At 36.7% G+C, this 16,930-nt stretch overlaps 1 protein-coding gene across 15 annotated transcripts in view; it reads right to left on the bottom strand.

Annotated features, from left to right (window-relative positions):
• Positions 1 to 16,930, bottom strand: part of THADA (THADA armadillo repeat containing) — a 368,672-nt gene that overhangs the window by 259,634 nt on the left and 92,108 nt on the right. For all 15 annotated transcript variants that reach the window (XM_055377797.2, XM_004029147.5, XM_055377798.2 and 12 more), the window contains 2 exons: positions 15,618 to 15,731; positions 8,860 to 8,982 (listed from right to left, as the gene is read on the bottom strand). In XM_055377797.2, the coding sequence (XP_055233772.1) occupies positions 8,860 to 8,982; positions 15,618 to 15,731 (237 nt within the window). The remainder of the gene's footprint in view (positions 1 to 8,859; positions 8,983 to 15,617; positions 15,732 to 16,930) is intronic.

Genomic DNA, 16,930 nt, shown 5'->3' with positions numbered 1-16,930 from the left:
ATGAACACAGGAGATCTTTCCATTTATTTAGGCCTATAATTTCTTCAAAAAATGTTTGATAATTTTCAGTGAACAACTCTTGCAGTTCCTTTGCTAAATTTATTCCTAAGTATTTTATTCTTTTTGATGCTATCATAAATGAAACTGTTTTCTTAATTTCATTTTTAGATTTTTCACTGCTAGTGTACAATTTCTGTATGATGACCTTTTGTCCTGAAACCTTGCTAATAGACAAGCTTTAATTTGCATGTGTGTGGATTCCTTAGGATTTTTCTATATTTAAGATCATGTCATCAGAAAATAAAGATAGTTTTGCATCTTCCTTTACTGGATAACTTTTATTTTTTATTCTTCTCTAGTTGGCCTACTAGGAACTCCAGTACAATGTTGAATAGGAGTGACAAGAGTGGATTTCCTTGTCTTGTTCCTGATTTTAGAGAGAAAGATTTCAGTCTTTTACCATCAACTATATTGTTGACTATGGATTTTCCATTGAGGTTGAGAAATTTCCCTTCCATTCTTAGTTTCTTTTCACATAAAATAGCATTAGATTTTGTCAAATGCCTCTTCTGTATCTGCTTAATAATGTGGTTTTTGTTCTTAGTTTATTCACACAGTATATTACATTACAATGGTCCTCCCTCATTAGCAGTTTTGCTTTCTGTGGTTTCAGTTACCTGTGGTATAGTACACTAAGGTATTTTGAGAGCAATCACATTCACTTAACTTTTATTATGGTCTATTGTTATAATTGTTATCTCTTATGATATCTAATTTATAAATTAAACTTTATCACAGGTATGTATGTATAGGAAAAAACATAATCCATAGGGTTTAGTACTAACCATGGTTTCAGGCATCCACTGGGGGTCTCGGAATGCATCCTCCTCAAATTTGAGGAGGGGAGTACTGTAACTGATTTTTATAGGTTGAAAAATACATACTCTGTTTTAGAACTGTATAAGTTATACAGAAGAACATTTAAAAGAGTTATTGTAAATATAGAGCAAAATAACTGGCATGAAAGCCTACTTCCTACTTAAGACAGAAGAGTGTCCCCTAGATTTCTGTGTGACAGTATGAATGGTTCAAGGATATCTGTTTCAGGTATTGCTTTGTATGTTTTACTATTTCATCCATATTTTCTGTTCCCATCCACTATAAATAAAGCTAACAAGGAGGAAACTGAAGTAGACAAAGAATTGAGAAAGAGGTTGTGACTAACAAACTACATTATCAACTCCTAATTCACTGACAATAAATGCTAATATGAATCATTGATAGCAATCTTAATGTGAGTAATACATTAGTAGTATTGGCAATAAAACATGTCCCTTTTTGGAAGGATAGATGGAAAACACATTAGGATGGTGCAAAAGTAACCGCAGTTATTGCCATTAATAAGTAAAAAGGAGAGTAAAGACAGAAAAGGGTAAGTAGTAGTAAAGTTAAAAATGGAGAAATGATAATAGCTGTAATGAACCACAAAATGATGCTGTGGTCAACAATGGACCACATATGTAATGACAGTCCCATACGATTATAATATTGTATTTTTACTGTACTTTTTCTATGTTTAGACATACAAATAATTAACACTGTGTTACAAATGCCTACATACTCAGCATGGTAGCATACTCAGTATGATAGCATGCTGTACAGTTTGTAGCCTAGGAATAATAAGCTATATCATACAGCCTAGGTGTGGAGTAGGCTATACATCTAGGTTTGTGCATGTATAGAATATGATGTTCACACAACAATGAAATCCCCAAACAACAGATTTCTCAGAATTAATTCCTGTCATTAAGTAATGCATGACTTTAATCCCAGCTAAAATCTGTCCTTCTCACGAGGGAAACACTTCCTGCTCCTGACCTCCTTCTCCATCAAGCCCTAAATACATGGTTGATAGGAACTTGGAATTCAACTGCAAACTGACAACTGTTACCAAAATTTTTCTCTTCTATTCACAGAGTGTATAACTTTTTCTTTCCTTTCTTGCATGAAAAAGCTTTCATGTAGACTCATTTAAGATACAGAAGAGGCTGGGTGCAGTAGCTTACACCTGTAATCCCAGCACTTTGGGAGGCCGAGGCAGATGGATTGCTTGAGGTCAGGAGTTTGAGACCAGCCTGGCCGACATGGTGAAACCCCATCTCTACTAAAAATACAAAAATTAGCTGGACTTGGTGGCAGGCGCCTGTAATCCCAGCTACTCAGGAGGCTGAGGCAGGAGAATCACTTGAACCTGGGTGGTGGAGGTTGCAGTGAGCCAAGATGGCGCCACTGCACTCAAGCCTGGGCAACACAGTGAGACTCTGTCTCAAAAAAAAAAAAAAATACAGAACAATTAGGTAATTAAAACTGGGTTACACAAAGCCTTCTGTGTGTGTGTGCACATGTATATATGTGTATATTTTTCTTATCTATATATATAGCTTTTCTTATATAATAGAAATGCTCCCTTGAAAAATATTTGAAAAGTATGAATGGACAGCCTACTATGTGCAATCGCTGTGTAATATGGTCATTTACACACCACACACCTTATCCTTAATAGGCAGTCAATTTCTTAAGGATGGGATCCACACATGACACTTAATATTTTGTCTTGTGTACGTGGTAGCAGAAAAAAATATTTTCTGAGAAAACTAAATGAGATTTGGGTTCTAATTCGCCTTCCATCACTTCTTAGCCATGTGACCGTGAAAAGACAGTTAAAACTTTGGGTCACAAGTCTATCGTCTGTAACCCAGGAAAACCGTGCTGGGATTTCTGGGCCTATGATTAAAGGGAGGGCCAGCCATGTCCTAGAGTTTCTGGTGACCCTTTTCCAAAGTAGCAAGACACTTCACCTATGAGCAGACAAAAGAAGAGACAGGGTTTCAACTAGCCCATATAGTACATATGAGTGAATTAGAAAAAAGGTCCCTCTTCGTCTAGGTCAATGAAGCTCCATGCCAAGGCACGCGGCACAGTGAATAGAGCACAGCTAGGTTTCAGCAGTACACAGCTGTCAGTGTGGCACCCTTGTGGCAACCTCATAATTATCAGAGGGCCTGGAGATGCTGGTGCCAACAGAGGCACAGAGTAGCCATGGCATGGCAGCACTACTGGGCAGATCTGAGAGGATCTTTTTCCTACCCTCCTTTGAAACCCACTGCATGCTATGAACCAGATTAGCCTGGGGGAAGCAAGCTAAACATACACCAGATAAAAATATAGGCCAGGCGCAGTGGCTCACACCTGTAATTCCGGCACTCTGGGAGGACAAGGTGGGTGGATCACGAGGTCAAGAGATTGAGACCATTCTAGCCAACATGGTGAAACCCCGTCTCTACTAAAAATACAAGAATTAGCTGGGCGTGGTAGCATGCGCCTGTAGTCCCAGCTACTAGTGAGGCTGAGGCAGGAGAATCGCTTGAACCCGGGAGGCAGAGGTTGCAGTGAGATGAGATTATGCCACTGCACTCCAGCCTGGCGACAGAGCAAAACTCCGTCTAAAATAAAAATAAAAATAAACCCAGTGTGGGTCTTAGAAAGACTCAAAGTGGCATACTCAGTGAAGTTTTTGGGCGGGCTCCACTGGGAAAGCCGAGAATTGCCTGTTCTGCAATGAGGATGAGGATGCAAGGAAAGAAGATCAGGCCTCCCCTAGTCACTGAACATAATAAAGAGAGATGAGTGATATTTTTAAACAAAAACTGCCTAGTAAATTCTCGGGTTCCACAAATTACTTTCTGTTAACTTAGATTGTTAACTAAACTGGTTGGTTTAATCTCTGAAATATTTTTAATATAAATAATATGTTAAAGACTATCACTTCTCACCATCTTTGCTGAGCCACCACCATCTTTTGGTAGAACTATTACAACAGCTTCCTGATTGGTCTTCTTCCTTCCCTCTTGCTATCTTACAATCAAGTCTCCACTTTTACCTACATCAATCACATCCCATGACTCCCCTGCTATAAATTTCTTTCATGCAGAGCTTTTCAACACAGTAGAAGTCATTATTTCAAACCTCAGGTCTGTCCCAACTATATCCATGGAAGCTCTGGTTCATCCAGCCACTTTCAGACTCAGATGAGATGCCACATCACTGGACATGCGATCTGGCTTCCCTAGCAGCTGCCCAAGGGTTGTGCCAACACCTGCCCAAATTGTGGTAATGCCCCAAGGATGAACTTTGACCAGTAAAAGACAAACATATTGGGCTGTTCCAAAAGGTGGTAGTTTCACATGGTCTGGCTAGAAGATGTACCATGTACAAGACAACCAGCTCAGATTTTCTGCAAGGTTAAGGTTCCCTTGGTAATATCATTCATCTTTCCTTGCCTCACTTCCCTTTTTCTTTCATTCCTTCTGGTCTTGGTTAGTACCATTCAATAAAATGTTAGGACCCGGGCTTTACTTCCAGCTCTGTTTCCTAAGAAAATAGGTCCAAAACCCTAGAAGGTAGGTAAAATGTACCTTCTTTGCATTCCTAAAATACCCAAACATCTCCTCTACAATAGCACACATTCTGGAGTTGGACAGGTAATAGTTTTGTGTCCTTAGGCAGAGTTATTTCATCTCTCTGAGCCTTGTTTTCTTCATCTGTAAAATGAGGATTATAACAGAACCTACCTGGATAACAGAACCTACTAAGATAATCAATGCAATGTAAATTATGCCAGGTACATGAGAAATACTCAATAAGACAGCCATTATTATGATTATGTGTTATCTATCCTTGTATTTCTAGTGCTTAACATAACATCTACAATACAGTAAGCAGATATGTCTAATGCCGAAAATATTTACATATTACATTTCTCTATATTTTAAAAATGCTTACTAGGTAGCAAAGTTTGAGAGATCTGTATGGTTTCAATACGGAAGACTAAGGAGTCTGTAAAAACAAATTAAATATATACATGAATGCTTTCTGAAAAATGTTTCTTTACTGCAAGTTAAAATTAAGTTCATTTTACATGTGTGTTTTCCCTAACTTATCAGGAAAAACAATCAAGTCAAAAGTACAGATGTAGCCAGCTTTAGGCACAGTTATATTCCCAAGAGGATGTGTACAAATCAAAGTTCTGCAAATCAAACCATATTTCGCATGCATTAAGGAAAAATCACACTTACAATCACTTCAACAGAGAATGCTTTTGTAAATTGTTTTTGTAAGTGAATACTTCTTCACATCCATTAAATAGGTTGACTTATAAATTTTATCTTAGATTAGATTTTTATACAGAAGAAAATATAACCATTGATAATATTAAGTAACAGTGTTGATCATTAGAGCTATGATATTTATTTCCTCTAGTAAAGCAAACTAAATAGAAATGTTTCCTTCATAAAGTGTTAAAAAGGAAGATCCCAAGAAATAAAATTATTAGTATTATGAAATTAGAAAGAAAATAAAAACACATATATATTTATGCAGCCTTTTGTGGATATGTATGCATACATGTACTATGCACATGTAAAGCCCACACATAAAAGAAGAGAAAGAAAATGAATCAGAATGCTCATATCTATACGGTAATTTAACAGGTGACTTTTACTGTTCTTATTATGCTTTTCTTTATTTTCAAAATTTCTGCAGTGCACATGTATTACTGTTTAGGGTCTCAAAAAATAGTCTTTTCAAAAAAAAATGAATCACTCATTTCTGATAGTTTGAATTTTACTAAAAAGTTGGATGAATCACCAGGCTTCACTCTCAGAAAGTCCTTTCACGGAAAATATTTCTTGGTTCATCTGGAACTAATGGCTTCAAGAAAGCAATATTGATATTTCTGACAATCACTTTTATGATCTCCAGTATTCCTGATGGTCAAGCCACATTCCTACCTCTCTGACTCTACTGACAGTATAAAGGCATTGCTCTACTTCCTGCAAGTATAAAAGGTAAACTCTGTGTCCTCAAGAGTAGTTATGCAATGCTCTTAGACAGAATTCCAGAAGTGTGTATCTCTTACAGGAAGACGCACAATTTTCTAGGCAAGAGTTGGCAACCTCAAAGGATTCCTCTTCACAATGGGAGGCTGTGCCTTTGGCTTTCACTGCAAAATACTTACTCTCAATTAGAGGCTTATCATACAGGTAAGAAATGGTTTGCGCAGCTTACTAACTGGAAAGCCTGACTTTCTAGTAAATACTCTACTCTGCAGGTAATGTATTAAGATCTAGCTTCTTTTCTCTTCTCCCTTTGCCAGACTTTTTACTTTAAGCCACATTTCAAGCATCTATAATTATTCTCCTTACTCTAGAAGACATAATGATATAGGAAAACAAACTATAATGTTTCTCCCAGAAATCATAAGAAAACACACGAAAAATTGATTTCTTAAATCCAACAATTGTACTGGGTATTGCCCATTATCTTTAAAGTTTTGAATCAAAATGCTTCTGGACAGTGAACATATTACAAAAGAAAATGCAACTCAGTATTTAACCTCTTCCATTTCAATGTTTTGTGAGTGTCTCGTTTTTTCAAACTTTTGATAGAGTTTATTTCTAGCACTAACTTAACATACTAAAAGCAGAGTCCACAGCATCCAAAATACAGACACATTTATACGCTCAGAGTTGTTTTGTTTCCAGATCAACATAATTAATCATTAGGGAAATGCAAATCAAAATCAGAATGAGATGCCACTTCACACCCATTAAGATGGCTATTATCAAAAAAAAAAAAAGATAACGAGTATTGGTAAAGATCTAAAGAAACTGGAACTTGTGCATGGCTGATGGGAGTATAAAATGGTGCTGCTGCTGGGGAAGAAGTTTGTTCATTCCTCAAAAAGTTAAACATGGAATTACCATATGATATACCCAAAAGAACTAAAATGACTCAGATAATTTATACATTATAATTCACTGCAGCATTATTCATAATAGCCAAAAAGTGGAAACAACCTAAACGTCCATCAACAGATGAATTTGGATAAAGAAAATGTGGTAGTTCAGCATCACTGATGATTAGAGAAATGCAAATCAAAACCACAATGAGATACCATCTCACGCCAGTCAGAATGGTGATTACTAAAAAGTCAAGAAACAACAAATGCTGGTAAGGCTGTGGAGAAATAGGAAAACTTTTACACTGTTGGTGGAAATGTAAATTAGTTCAACCACTGTGGAAGACAGTGTGGTGATTCCTCAAGGATCTAGAACCAGAAATACCATTTGACCCAACAATGCCATTACTGGATATATACCCAAAGGAATATAAATCATTCGACTATAAAGATACATGCAACATATGTTTATTGCAGCACTATTTACAATAGCAAAGACATGGACCCAAACCAAATGCCCATCAATGATAGACTGGATAAAGAAAATGTAGTACATATACACCATGGAATACTATTCAGCCATAAAAAGGAATGAGATCATGTCCTTTGCAGGGACATGGATGAGGCTAGAAGCCATCATCCTCAGCAAACTAACACAGGAACAGAAAACCAAACACTGCATGTCCTCACTCATAATTGGGAGTTGAACAGTGAGAACACATAGACACAGGAAGGGGAACAACACACACCAGGGCCTGTTGGAGTCAGGAAGGGAGGGAGAACATCAGGACAAATAGCTAATGCATGCCGGGCTTAAAACCTAGATGACAGGCTGAGCGTTATGGCTCATGCCTGTAATCCCAACACTTTGGGAGGCCAAGGGGGGCAGATCACGAGGTCAGGAGTTCGAGACCAGCCTGGCTAACATAGTGAACCCTCTCTCTACCAAAAATACAAAAATTAGCTGGGTGTGCTGGCATCCACTTGTAGTCCCAGCTACTCGGGAGGCTGAGGCAAAAGAATCACTTGAACCCAGGAAGCAGAGGTTGCAGTGAGCTGAGATCACACCACTGCACTCCAGCCTGGGTGACAGAGCAAGACTCCGTCTCAATTAAAAACAAACAAACAAACAAAAAACTAGATGACAGGTTGGTAGGTACAGCAAACCACCATGGCACGCACATATCTATGTAACAAACCTGCACATTCTACACATGTATCCTGGAACTTAAATAAAAATTAAAAAAAGAAAATGTGGGATGTGTGTATACTGATAAACCAATATACACACACAGCCCCCCACCCCGCACAGTATGGATCAACCTTTCATATACTACCTGAAAGAAGCCAATAACATAAGGACAAATATTGTACGATTCCATTTATATGAGGTATTAGACCAGGCAAATCCACAGAGACAGAAAGGAGAATAGAGGTTACTAGGGGTGAGGGAGATGAGAGATGGGAGTTAGTGTTTAATGAGTACAGAGCTTCTGCTCGGGATGATGAAAATGTTCCAGAAATGCACAGTGCTGATAAATGTTGTTGTGAATGCACATAATGCCACTGCATTGTATATACTTAAAAAAACGGTTAAAGTGGTAAATTGAAAAGAAATATAACTGGCTATTTAAAGAAAAATAACAACAATGTAGTGTAAGTTTACAACACACATAAAAGTAAAATGTGTAACAATAACAGCACACAGATTGGGAGGAGAGAAACAGAAGTGCACTATTATTAAGTTCTTATACTTTAAGTGACATGGTGTAATATCACTTGAGAGTAGTCTGTGATAAGTTAAACATACATACTGTAAACCCTAAAGCAATCAATAAAACTAAAAAAAAAAAAAGAAAGATGGCTAATAAGTCAACAAATGAGTGAAAATGGAACCATGAAATATCAAGAATCAAAAATGTAGCTTGATCCAAAGATTTCTAAGAAACTTCATGGTAAAGGGCAGGAAATATTTTTTATCACCCAGTGAAAGATTAGTTTATTAAAACCTGCTCAGAAGCATTATTAAATCAATGAAAATAAATAGTGACAGCACTTACTGCCCAGACCGGTGATGTAAAACCCAGAATTGCAGCCTTAGCTCCATCAGCAACATAAGGAATAATATTTTCTCCCAGGCGCGTATCTCTGAACAATGCTCTAAGGATATTTAAAGCATGAACCTAAAACAAGAAGTTCAAAATTAGTTGTGGGTTGAAAACCATGGCTAATTCTAAATCTACATATATTCAATAGTACAGCTTCAAAACAAAAAATTTACTGAATTACAAGAAATGGATAATCCGCAAATGAAATAGCAGATTTAATAAAACACATCCAGTAGCTGATAAACCATTTTACAAAAAATTAGTAAGATTCAAACAATGCTATAAAAAAGCTTGATCCAATGGACATACGTAGAAGCCTGCACCTAAAATACAGAGACAACACATTCTTTTCGAGCACACATGAAACATTTACTTTCTAAAATCCCTCATACCTAGCCACAAATACAGTCTCAACAAATACCAAGTAATTAATAACTTATAGATTATGCTCTGATCACCATGGAATTAAGAAACTTTAAAAAAAACTTTATTTTTTATTTTATTTTATTTTATTAGATGGAGTTTCACTCTTGTCGCCCAGGCTGGAGTAGAATGGCGCAGTCTCGGCTCACTGCAACCTCCAACTCCCAGGTTCAAGCAATTCTCCTGCCTCAGCCTCCCGAGTAGCTGGGATTACAGATATGTGCCACCACGCCCGGCTAAGTTTTGTATAATTAGTAGAGACAGGGTTTCAACATGTTGGCCAGGCTGGTCTTGAACTCCTGATCTCAGGTGATCCACCTGCCTTGGCCTCCCAAAGTGCTGGCATTATAGGTGTGAGCCAGCACACCCGGCCTAAAAAATGCTTAAAATCGGCACATTTTCAAGCACATTAAACACTGGTCAAATTTTTATTTTTTAATATTTTGAAGACGCTACCTACATATCAATACTTGTAGGATGCAGCTTAAGTGAAATTCAAAAAAAAATGTATATCTCAAATGCTTCTATTTTTTTAAATGACTAGAATGATTGTGGTAAGTGACCAATTAAGTCAAGAGAAAATAAGTCAACAATAAACTTGAAACACAGAAAGAAAATAAAAATTTAGAGCAGAAACTTTTAAAATAGCAAAGACACAACTAAGAGCATTAACAAACCCAAAAGCTGATTCTCTGAAACAGAAATAAACCCCTGACATGACTAACCAAGAAGAGAGAAGAGAAATAAGGCACAAATAAAAAATATTATCAAAGAGTTTGAAGCTACAATGAGCTAAGACTGTACCACTCTCCTCAAGCCTGAGTGACAGAACAAGATCCCGTCTCTAAAATAAAAAAATAATAATAATGTATAGTCTCATTTATGTAAAACTCAAAAAAAAGATAAAACTAAAACTAGAGTATTGGAAGTTAGGCTAGTGGTTACTCTTGGAGAGAAGGGTGTGGACTGGAAGAGAGCAAGAGGGGGCTTTCAGTTGCTAGAAATGTTCTGTTTCTTGATGGCTGCACAAATGTGTTCACTTTGTGAAACTGTACTGAGGTACACATATGGTTTGTACACTTGTCTGTATATGTACTGTAATTCCATCAAAAGATGCATATTTAGAAAAACAGGACAGGCACAGCACGAAAAGGAAAACCACAGGCCAGTCTCACTCACAAAACCAGTGAGATATGCAAGAATGCAAAGATAAATTGAAAAATCAATACAGTTCATGACATCTGCAAATTCTAGAAGAAAACATATTTATCTCAAAAGATGCAAAAAATATTCAATAAAATTCAATTTCCTTAATAAGATACTGGGTAGATTAAAAATTGCAGCAGATTGATCAGAAACAACATAAGGATGCCTGCTATCTCTCTTTCTATACCAAACTTTACTACAGGTTCCAGCAGCAAAGTACAATAAAAACTGTCTCGAAAAAACTAAAAAGTAGAAAGTTAAAACAAACTTAGCATTATTTGTCAAAGGTATGATTATCCATAAAACAAATCCAAAAGAATTTACAGATAAGTCATTTGCTGTGTTACAGCAATTCTGATAGGCTGCTGAATACAAGCACAATTATAACCCAAAAATTAACTGCATTCTTCTCAAACAGCAACAGATAATATAATCTTTTAAAAGTACCATTCATAATTGCAAAAAAAAAGACATTAGAAATAAATATCAAAAATAATCTATAAGATGTTTATGGGCCAGGCATGGTGGCTCACGCCTGTGATCCCAGCACTTTGGGAAGCTGAAGTAGGTGGATCACCTGAGGTCAGGAGTTCAAAACCAGCCCAGCCAACATGGTGAAATCCTGTCTCTACTAAAAATAAAAAAATTAGCTGGGCGTGGTGGTGCACGCCTATAATCCCGGCTACTCAGGAGGCTGAGGCAGGAGGATTGCTTGAACCCAGGAGGCGGAGGTTGCAGTGAGCCGAGATTGCACCATTGCACTCCAACCTGGGCAACAAAAGCGAAACTCCATCTCCAAAAAAAAAAAAAAAAGACTTTTATGGGAATTAGTTTAAAAAATAATAAATGACATTAAATGATCTGAATAAATGGAGAAATAAGCCATGCTCATGGAAGACTCAATACTTAAAAATATAATTTTTCCCAAATAAATCAATACATTTAAATTCTAACCAAAATTCCAAAAGGGCTTTTTATTGAGTTTAACAAGCTAATTCTAAAATTTTTATGGAACAGCAATAGGACAAACATACCCAAGGTCATTCTGAAGGGAAAACAAAAAAAGAGAGATTCACCTTGCCAGATATTCTAACTTTTTATAAAGACATAATAATTAAAATAGTGGTTTTAGGCCAGGTGTGGTGGCTCATGCCTGTAATCCCAGCACTTTGGGAGGCCTTAGCGGGCAGATCACTTGAGGTCAGGAGTTCAAGACCAGTCTGGCCAACGTGGTGAAACCCCATCTCTACTAAAAATACAAAAATTAGCTGGGCGTGGTGGCACATGCCTGTAATCCCAGCTACTCAGGAGGCTGAGGTGGGAGAATAGCTTGAACCCAGGTGGTGAAGGTTGCAGTGAGCCGAGATCACACCACTGCACTCCAGCCTGGGTGACAGAGCGAGACTCCATCTCAAAAAAGTTGAAACAAAAATAAAACAGTGGTTTTGCTCCAAAGATAGATTAATAGACAGCACAGAAACAGAACCACCTATCTATGAAAACACATAATAGAGGCAGTATAAATCAAGAAGAAAAGGATGTATTATATCAGAAATGTCTCTGTATTAGTTATCCAAATGGCAAACATTAAATTATTTTATTTTACACTAAACAAAGACAAATTACAGGTAATATAAAGACTTGCACGGACTCCAGCCTGAGTGACAGAGCAAGATCCTATCAGTAAAAAATAATAATATGGTTTCATTTACATAAAATTATGACAAGTAAAACTTTAAAACTTTTAAAAGAAAATATAAAATATCTTTCTCAGTCAGGTGTGGTGGCTCATGCCAGTAATCCCAGCACTTTGGGAGGCCAAGGCGGGAGAATCACCTGAGGTCAGGAGTTCGAGACTAGCCTGGCCAACATGGCAAAACCTCGTCTCTACTAAAAATATAAAAATTATCAGGGCATGGTGGCGGAAGTCTATAATGCCAGTTACTCAGGAGGCTGAGGCAGGAGAATCGCTTGAACCTGGAAGGCAGAGGTTGCAGTGAGCCGAGATCGTGCCACTGCCCTCCAGCCTAGGCCACAGAGTGAGACCTCGTCTCAAAAAAAAAAAAGAAAGAAAGAAAAAGAAAAAAGAAAGAAAATATAAAATGTCTTTCTGATCTTGGGGTATAATTTCTGAAATAAGATCCAAATGTACAACCCATAAAGGAGAAAGCTGACCTATTCTGTTTTATTAAAATTAAAAGTATCTACATAATAATAGAGACCACAAAGTAAAAAGAGAAAACATAGTTTGGGAGAATATATATGTAATTCAAATAATCAAAAAGAAATCAGTATCAAGAAAATATTTTTGAAACAACAATAAAAATCCAACTCCTACAAAACAAAAATGAAGGGACAAATAACCAATATTAAAGTAAGCAAAGTCTTTCAACAGACAACCTTCAGATATAAACCAAAAGGCTAATAAACATATGAAAAGATGTTAAAGCTAACTAGTAACAAGAAAGATGCAAAATAAAACTAGAAAACACCATTTCACACTAAGCAGAAAGTCAAAAACTGTAAAAGTCTGATAATACAAAGGTGTTGATAAGCAATGGAAACTCTTATACTCTGCTAGCAGGAATATAAATTAGTTCAACCACTTTGGAGACAACATAACAGCATCAAATTGAATATGTGTGTACCCTGCAACCCTGCAATGCTACTTCTAGGTATATAACCTGGAGAAACACTCACGTGTGTAAGGAGACACACAAGAATGTTTGTTTCAGCATTGTTTGTAATAGAAGAAAACGGGAAACAACCTAAATGTCCATTCACAGAAGGGATGAAATGAAATAGAATAAAATACTGTTCAGAAATGAAAGTGAACAGGGGCTGAACAGGAGCTTACTAATCTTAAAATATAATGTTGATTGACAAAAGCAAAGTATAAAAAGTGTCGATAACAACATTCATGTAAAAGGAGATAAAAGTATGATGAAAATGCTTGGGAATGATAGTCACTAATTTGGGTTAGTGATTATAACTGAGGAGGAATAAACGGGAATGAGATGTGGAAGAATCCACAGCATAACTAACGGTCTCTGTAATGTTTAATTTTTTAAACTGCAACTGGTTTCAAATATGTTCATTATTCACTATACATTTCTGTATACTGAAATATTTCAAAGATACATAATAAAAATAATAAAGAAATGAACACTGGGAGGGGAGAAGGAAAGCAAATTATCGACTAAAAAAGCTTAGAAGACTGGTCAGAGACAAAATTTTTAAATCTCACCAATTTCATAAAAATGATCACTAAAATGCCATTAATCACCTTGAAGTAGAGTAGGGCAATAATTATCCAGCACTCGTTAAAACCAAGCCCCATTATTTTTAGATGTTCTTATAAAAATAGCACAGGTAAAGCATCCCAAATCCAAAAATCTGAAATCAAAAAAGCTCCAAAATCTGAAACTTTTTTGAGCACGGACATGACATTCTAAGGAAATGCTAATTGGAGCATTTTAGATTTTCAGATTAGAGATGCTGACTTGTTCAGTATAATGCAAATATGCCAAAATAATAAAAAAAAAAATCTGAACTCTGAAACACTTCTGGTCCCCAGCATTTCAGATAAAAGATACTCAACATGTACTTTTTAAAAGTGATAGTCTAGGAAAATAGAACCAATTACATTTTTTTCACATTTCACTGAAACATGTCTTGAAATGATCATTTTTGAATGGTGATTAACAACATTTCAGTCAATTTTTTAAAGAAATAAAGACATTTCATATCTATGGGTACTGGCCACTATGTGCCATATGACTATGTTCCATATGACTGTGGAAAAGAATGGGGATTCTTTTCCACAGTCCACATTCTGGCCCATGGGCTCCCTTTATCTAACACTTTGCCAATATCCAATAAACATAAGATCCCCTTTCTTTTCCACAGTCCTCATTCTGGCCTGTGGGCTCCCTTTAACACCTCCCACAGGTTCTGAAATAAAATCATACATACTTATCGTACTTGATTGTAAACTTCAGCTCTCAATCTGTTCCCTGACCTAGCATGGCCCTTTACAGTTGGGTAGGAGTGTCCTACTATAGGCTGGGCATTGTGGCTCACACCTGTAATCCTAGCACTTTGGAAGGCCAAGGCAGGCAGATCCCTGAGGTCAGGAGTTCAAGACCAACCTGGCCAACAGGTGATTGGGCCTGGTCTCAAACTCCTGACCTCAGGTGATTTGCCAGGCATGGTGGCCCATGCCTGTAATTCCAGCTACTGAGGAGGCTGAGGCATGGGAATCGCTTGAACCCAGGAGGCAGAGGTTGCAGGGAGCCACGATCGCACCACTGCACTCCAGCATGAGCAACAGAGTGAGACTCTGTCTCAAAAAACAAACAAACAAAAAAGGAGTGTCCTACTATGAAGCATTAACTGAGGAAGTCCAGACTATAATGTACAAGCAGTACTTGATAGTTATTAATATTTACTCCCTAGTGGTGAAGTGGAGCTATGAGGAGTGCTTTAACTTCATATATGTAGGTAGTGACTAAAAGGAACTAAATGCTAGTAAAATATGAACACCCCAAAAGGTAGATATCATATTTAAAGGAAATTTTCAACTGCTGAGTTACAAAATGTACATCAACGCAAAGAAGCACACATGAAATTCTAAAGTGCTAGCATATGCACTTTCAAATTCATAGATGCAATAGTATTATAAAATATCTTATATAAGCTGGATGTTTTCACCAGAGTTTAAAAATTGTTTGTTTTGATTAATATATTCAACTAAAGCAATGGTTTATTTTGTGGATGGTAAAGACAAAAAAAAAAAGAAGGAAAGAAAAACTATTCAAACAAGCTTGAAATGTCTGTTCAAGAGTTCTTTATCTCCAGCAGATACTTTTTGTTAAAAAATAAAGCAAAGATTTAAAACAACTGCAGGAGGCTGAGGCAGGAGAATTGCTTGAACCTGGGAGGCGAAGGTTGCAGTGAGCTGAGATTGCGCCACTGTACTCCAGTCTGGGTAACAAGACGGTAACAACTGTCTTGAAAAAAGTGAAAAACAAAACAAAACAAAAAACAACGCTGGAGGGTTTGTGCATTTCCATGATTACCTGGGGGACTGTACTCTGTATGTCATCTGTAGGCCCAGCCAAAGAGATTAACTCTTTCATTGTTATTTTCAACAAATCCATTCTGCCTTTCTTTGGTTCAGATGCCAACAGTGCCTATGGAAAAAGAATGCAAAAATTAACAGGGTTCTTAGTTTACATATACTTGTTTGCTGCTTCCCTGGATCAGTCCCAAAATGCAAAATCCCCTTAATAAAAACATGTGGTTATCAAAGAAAGTTAATTAAGCCATGTGGCCGTGGGCAAGTGGTTTAACCTCACAGTTGAACCTACAGATTCTTCATCGCTAAATTTAGGTGAAGGTGAAATCATGTCATCTCTAAGGTCACTTTCAGTTTGCTCATTACATTTTACAATTGTAAAAGGCCAAAAAATGGCTCTTATTGACAACTCCTTAAGAATCCTAAGTAGGTGGCAGTTCTGATACAATCAACAAATCAGTTTCAGTAACAAATTTATCTAACAAGAAAATTCTCTTTACTTAAAAAACAAAAAATCTCTGGATTAAATTTCTTGTAAGAATGTTAAGGCTCCCTGGAGATGAAGCAGTTAGTTAATTCTTCACAAAAGAATCATTACTTGGAGGACTAATCAAATCAAAGCATTTGAAACTCCATGGAACAAAAAGAAATACTGCAAACACCAAAGAGGTCCTATATTTGAAATTTTCAGTAGCTTCTTACTTACTTTGTATCTAACACTTTGCCGATGTCCAAGAAACATAAAAATAGGGTATTAAACCACTTGAGGCAATAAAAAGGAATGAGGTACTAATATATATTACAACATGGATGAACTCTGAAAACATTACGATAAGTGAAAGAAGCCACACACAAAAGATCGTATACTGTATGATTCCATATATATGAAATGCCCAGAAAGGGCAAATGTATAGATCTGGAAGGTAGATTAGTGATTGCCTAGGGCTGAGTGGCAGGGGTAGAGAGAAATGGGAAGTGACTGCTAATGAGTATGGGAGGTTTCATGGGTTGATGTTCTAAAACTAAATAATGGTTGTACAGCTCTGTGAATATACTGAAAACCAATGAATTGTACACTTTAAAAGGGTGACTATATAGTATGTGAATTACATCTCGGTAAAGCTGTTAAAAAAAAGTCACTTTAGTCACATTCCCAGACTCCCTTCCTCCATGTCTACTTTTCATGTTTGTAGCTACTGGCTCTCAAGAGTGAAAGTTTCAAGTTAGTTAGCTTCTTCTGAAGCATTTGAAAACTACAGAAGAGGAAAATAAAGACATACAAAAAATAGTTTGATTTAGAAGAAATTTCTCATA

The sequence above is a fragment of the Gorilla gorilla genome, chromosome 12, assembly GCF_029281585.2.
Source record: "Gorilla gorilla gorilla isolate KB3781 chromosome 12, NHGRI_mGorGor1-v2.1_pri, whole genome shotgun sequence".
Classification (NCBI taxonomy): domain Eukaryota; kingdom Metazoa; phylum Chordata; class Mammalia; order Primates; family Hominidae; genus Gorilla; species Gorilla gorilla.
Note: the sequence above shows the minus strand (reverse complement) of the source record. Positions and strands in the feature narration are given on the sequence as shown.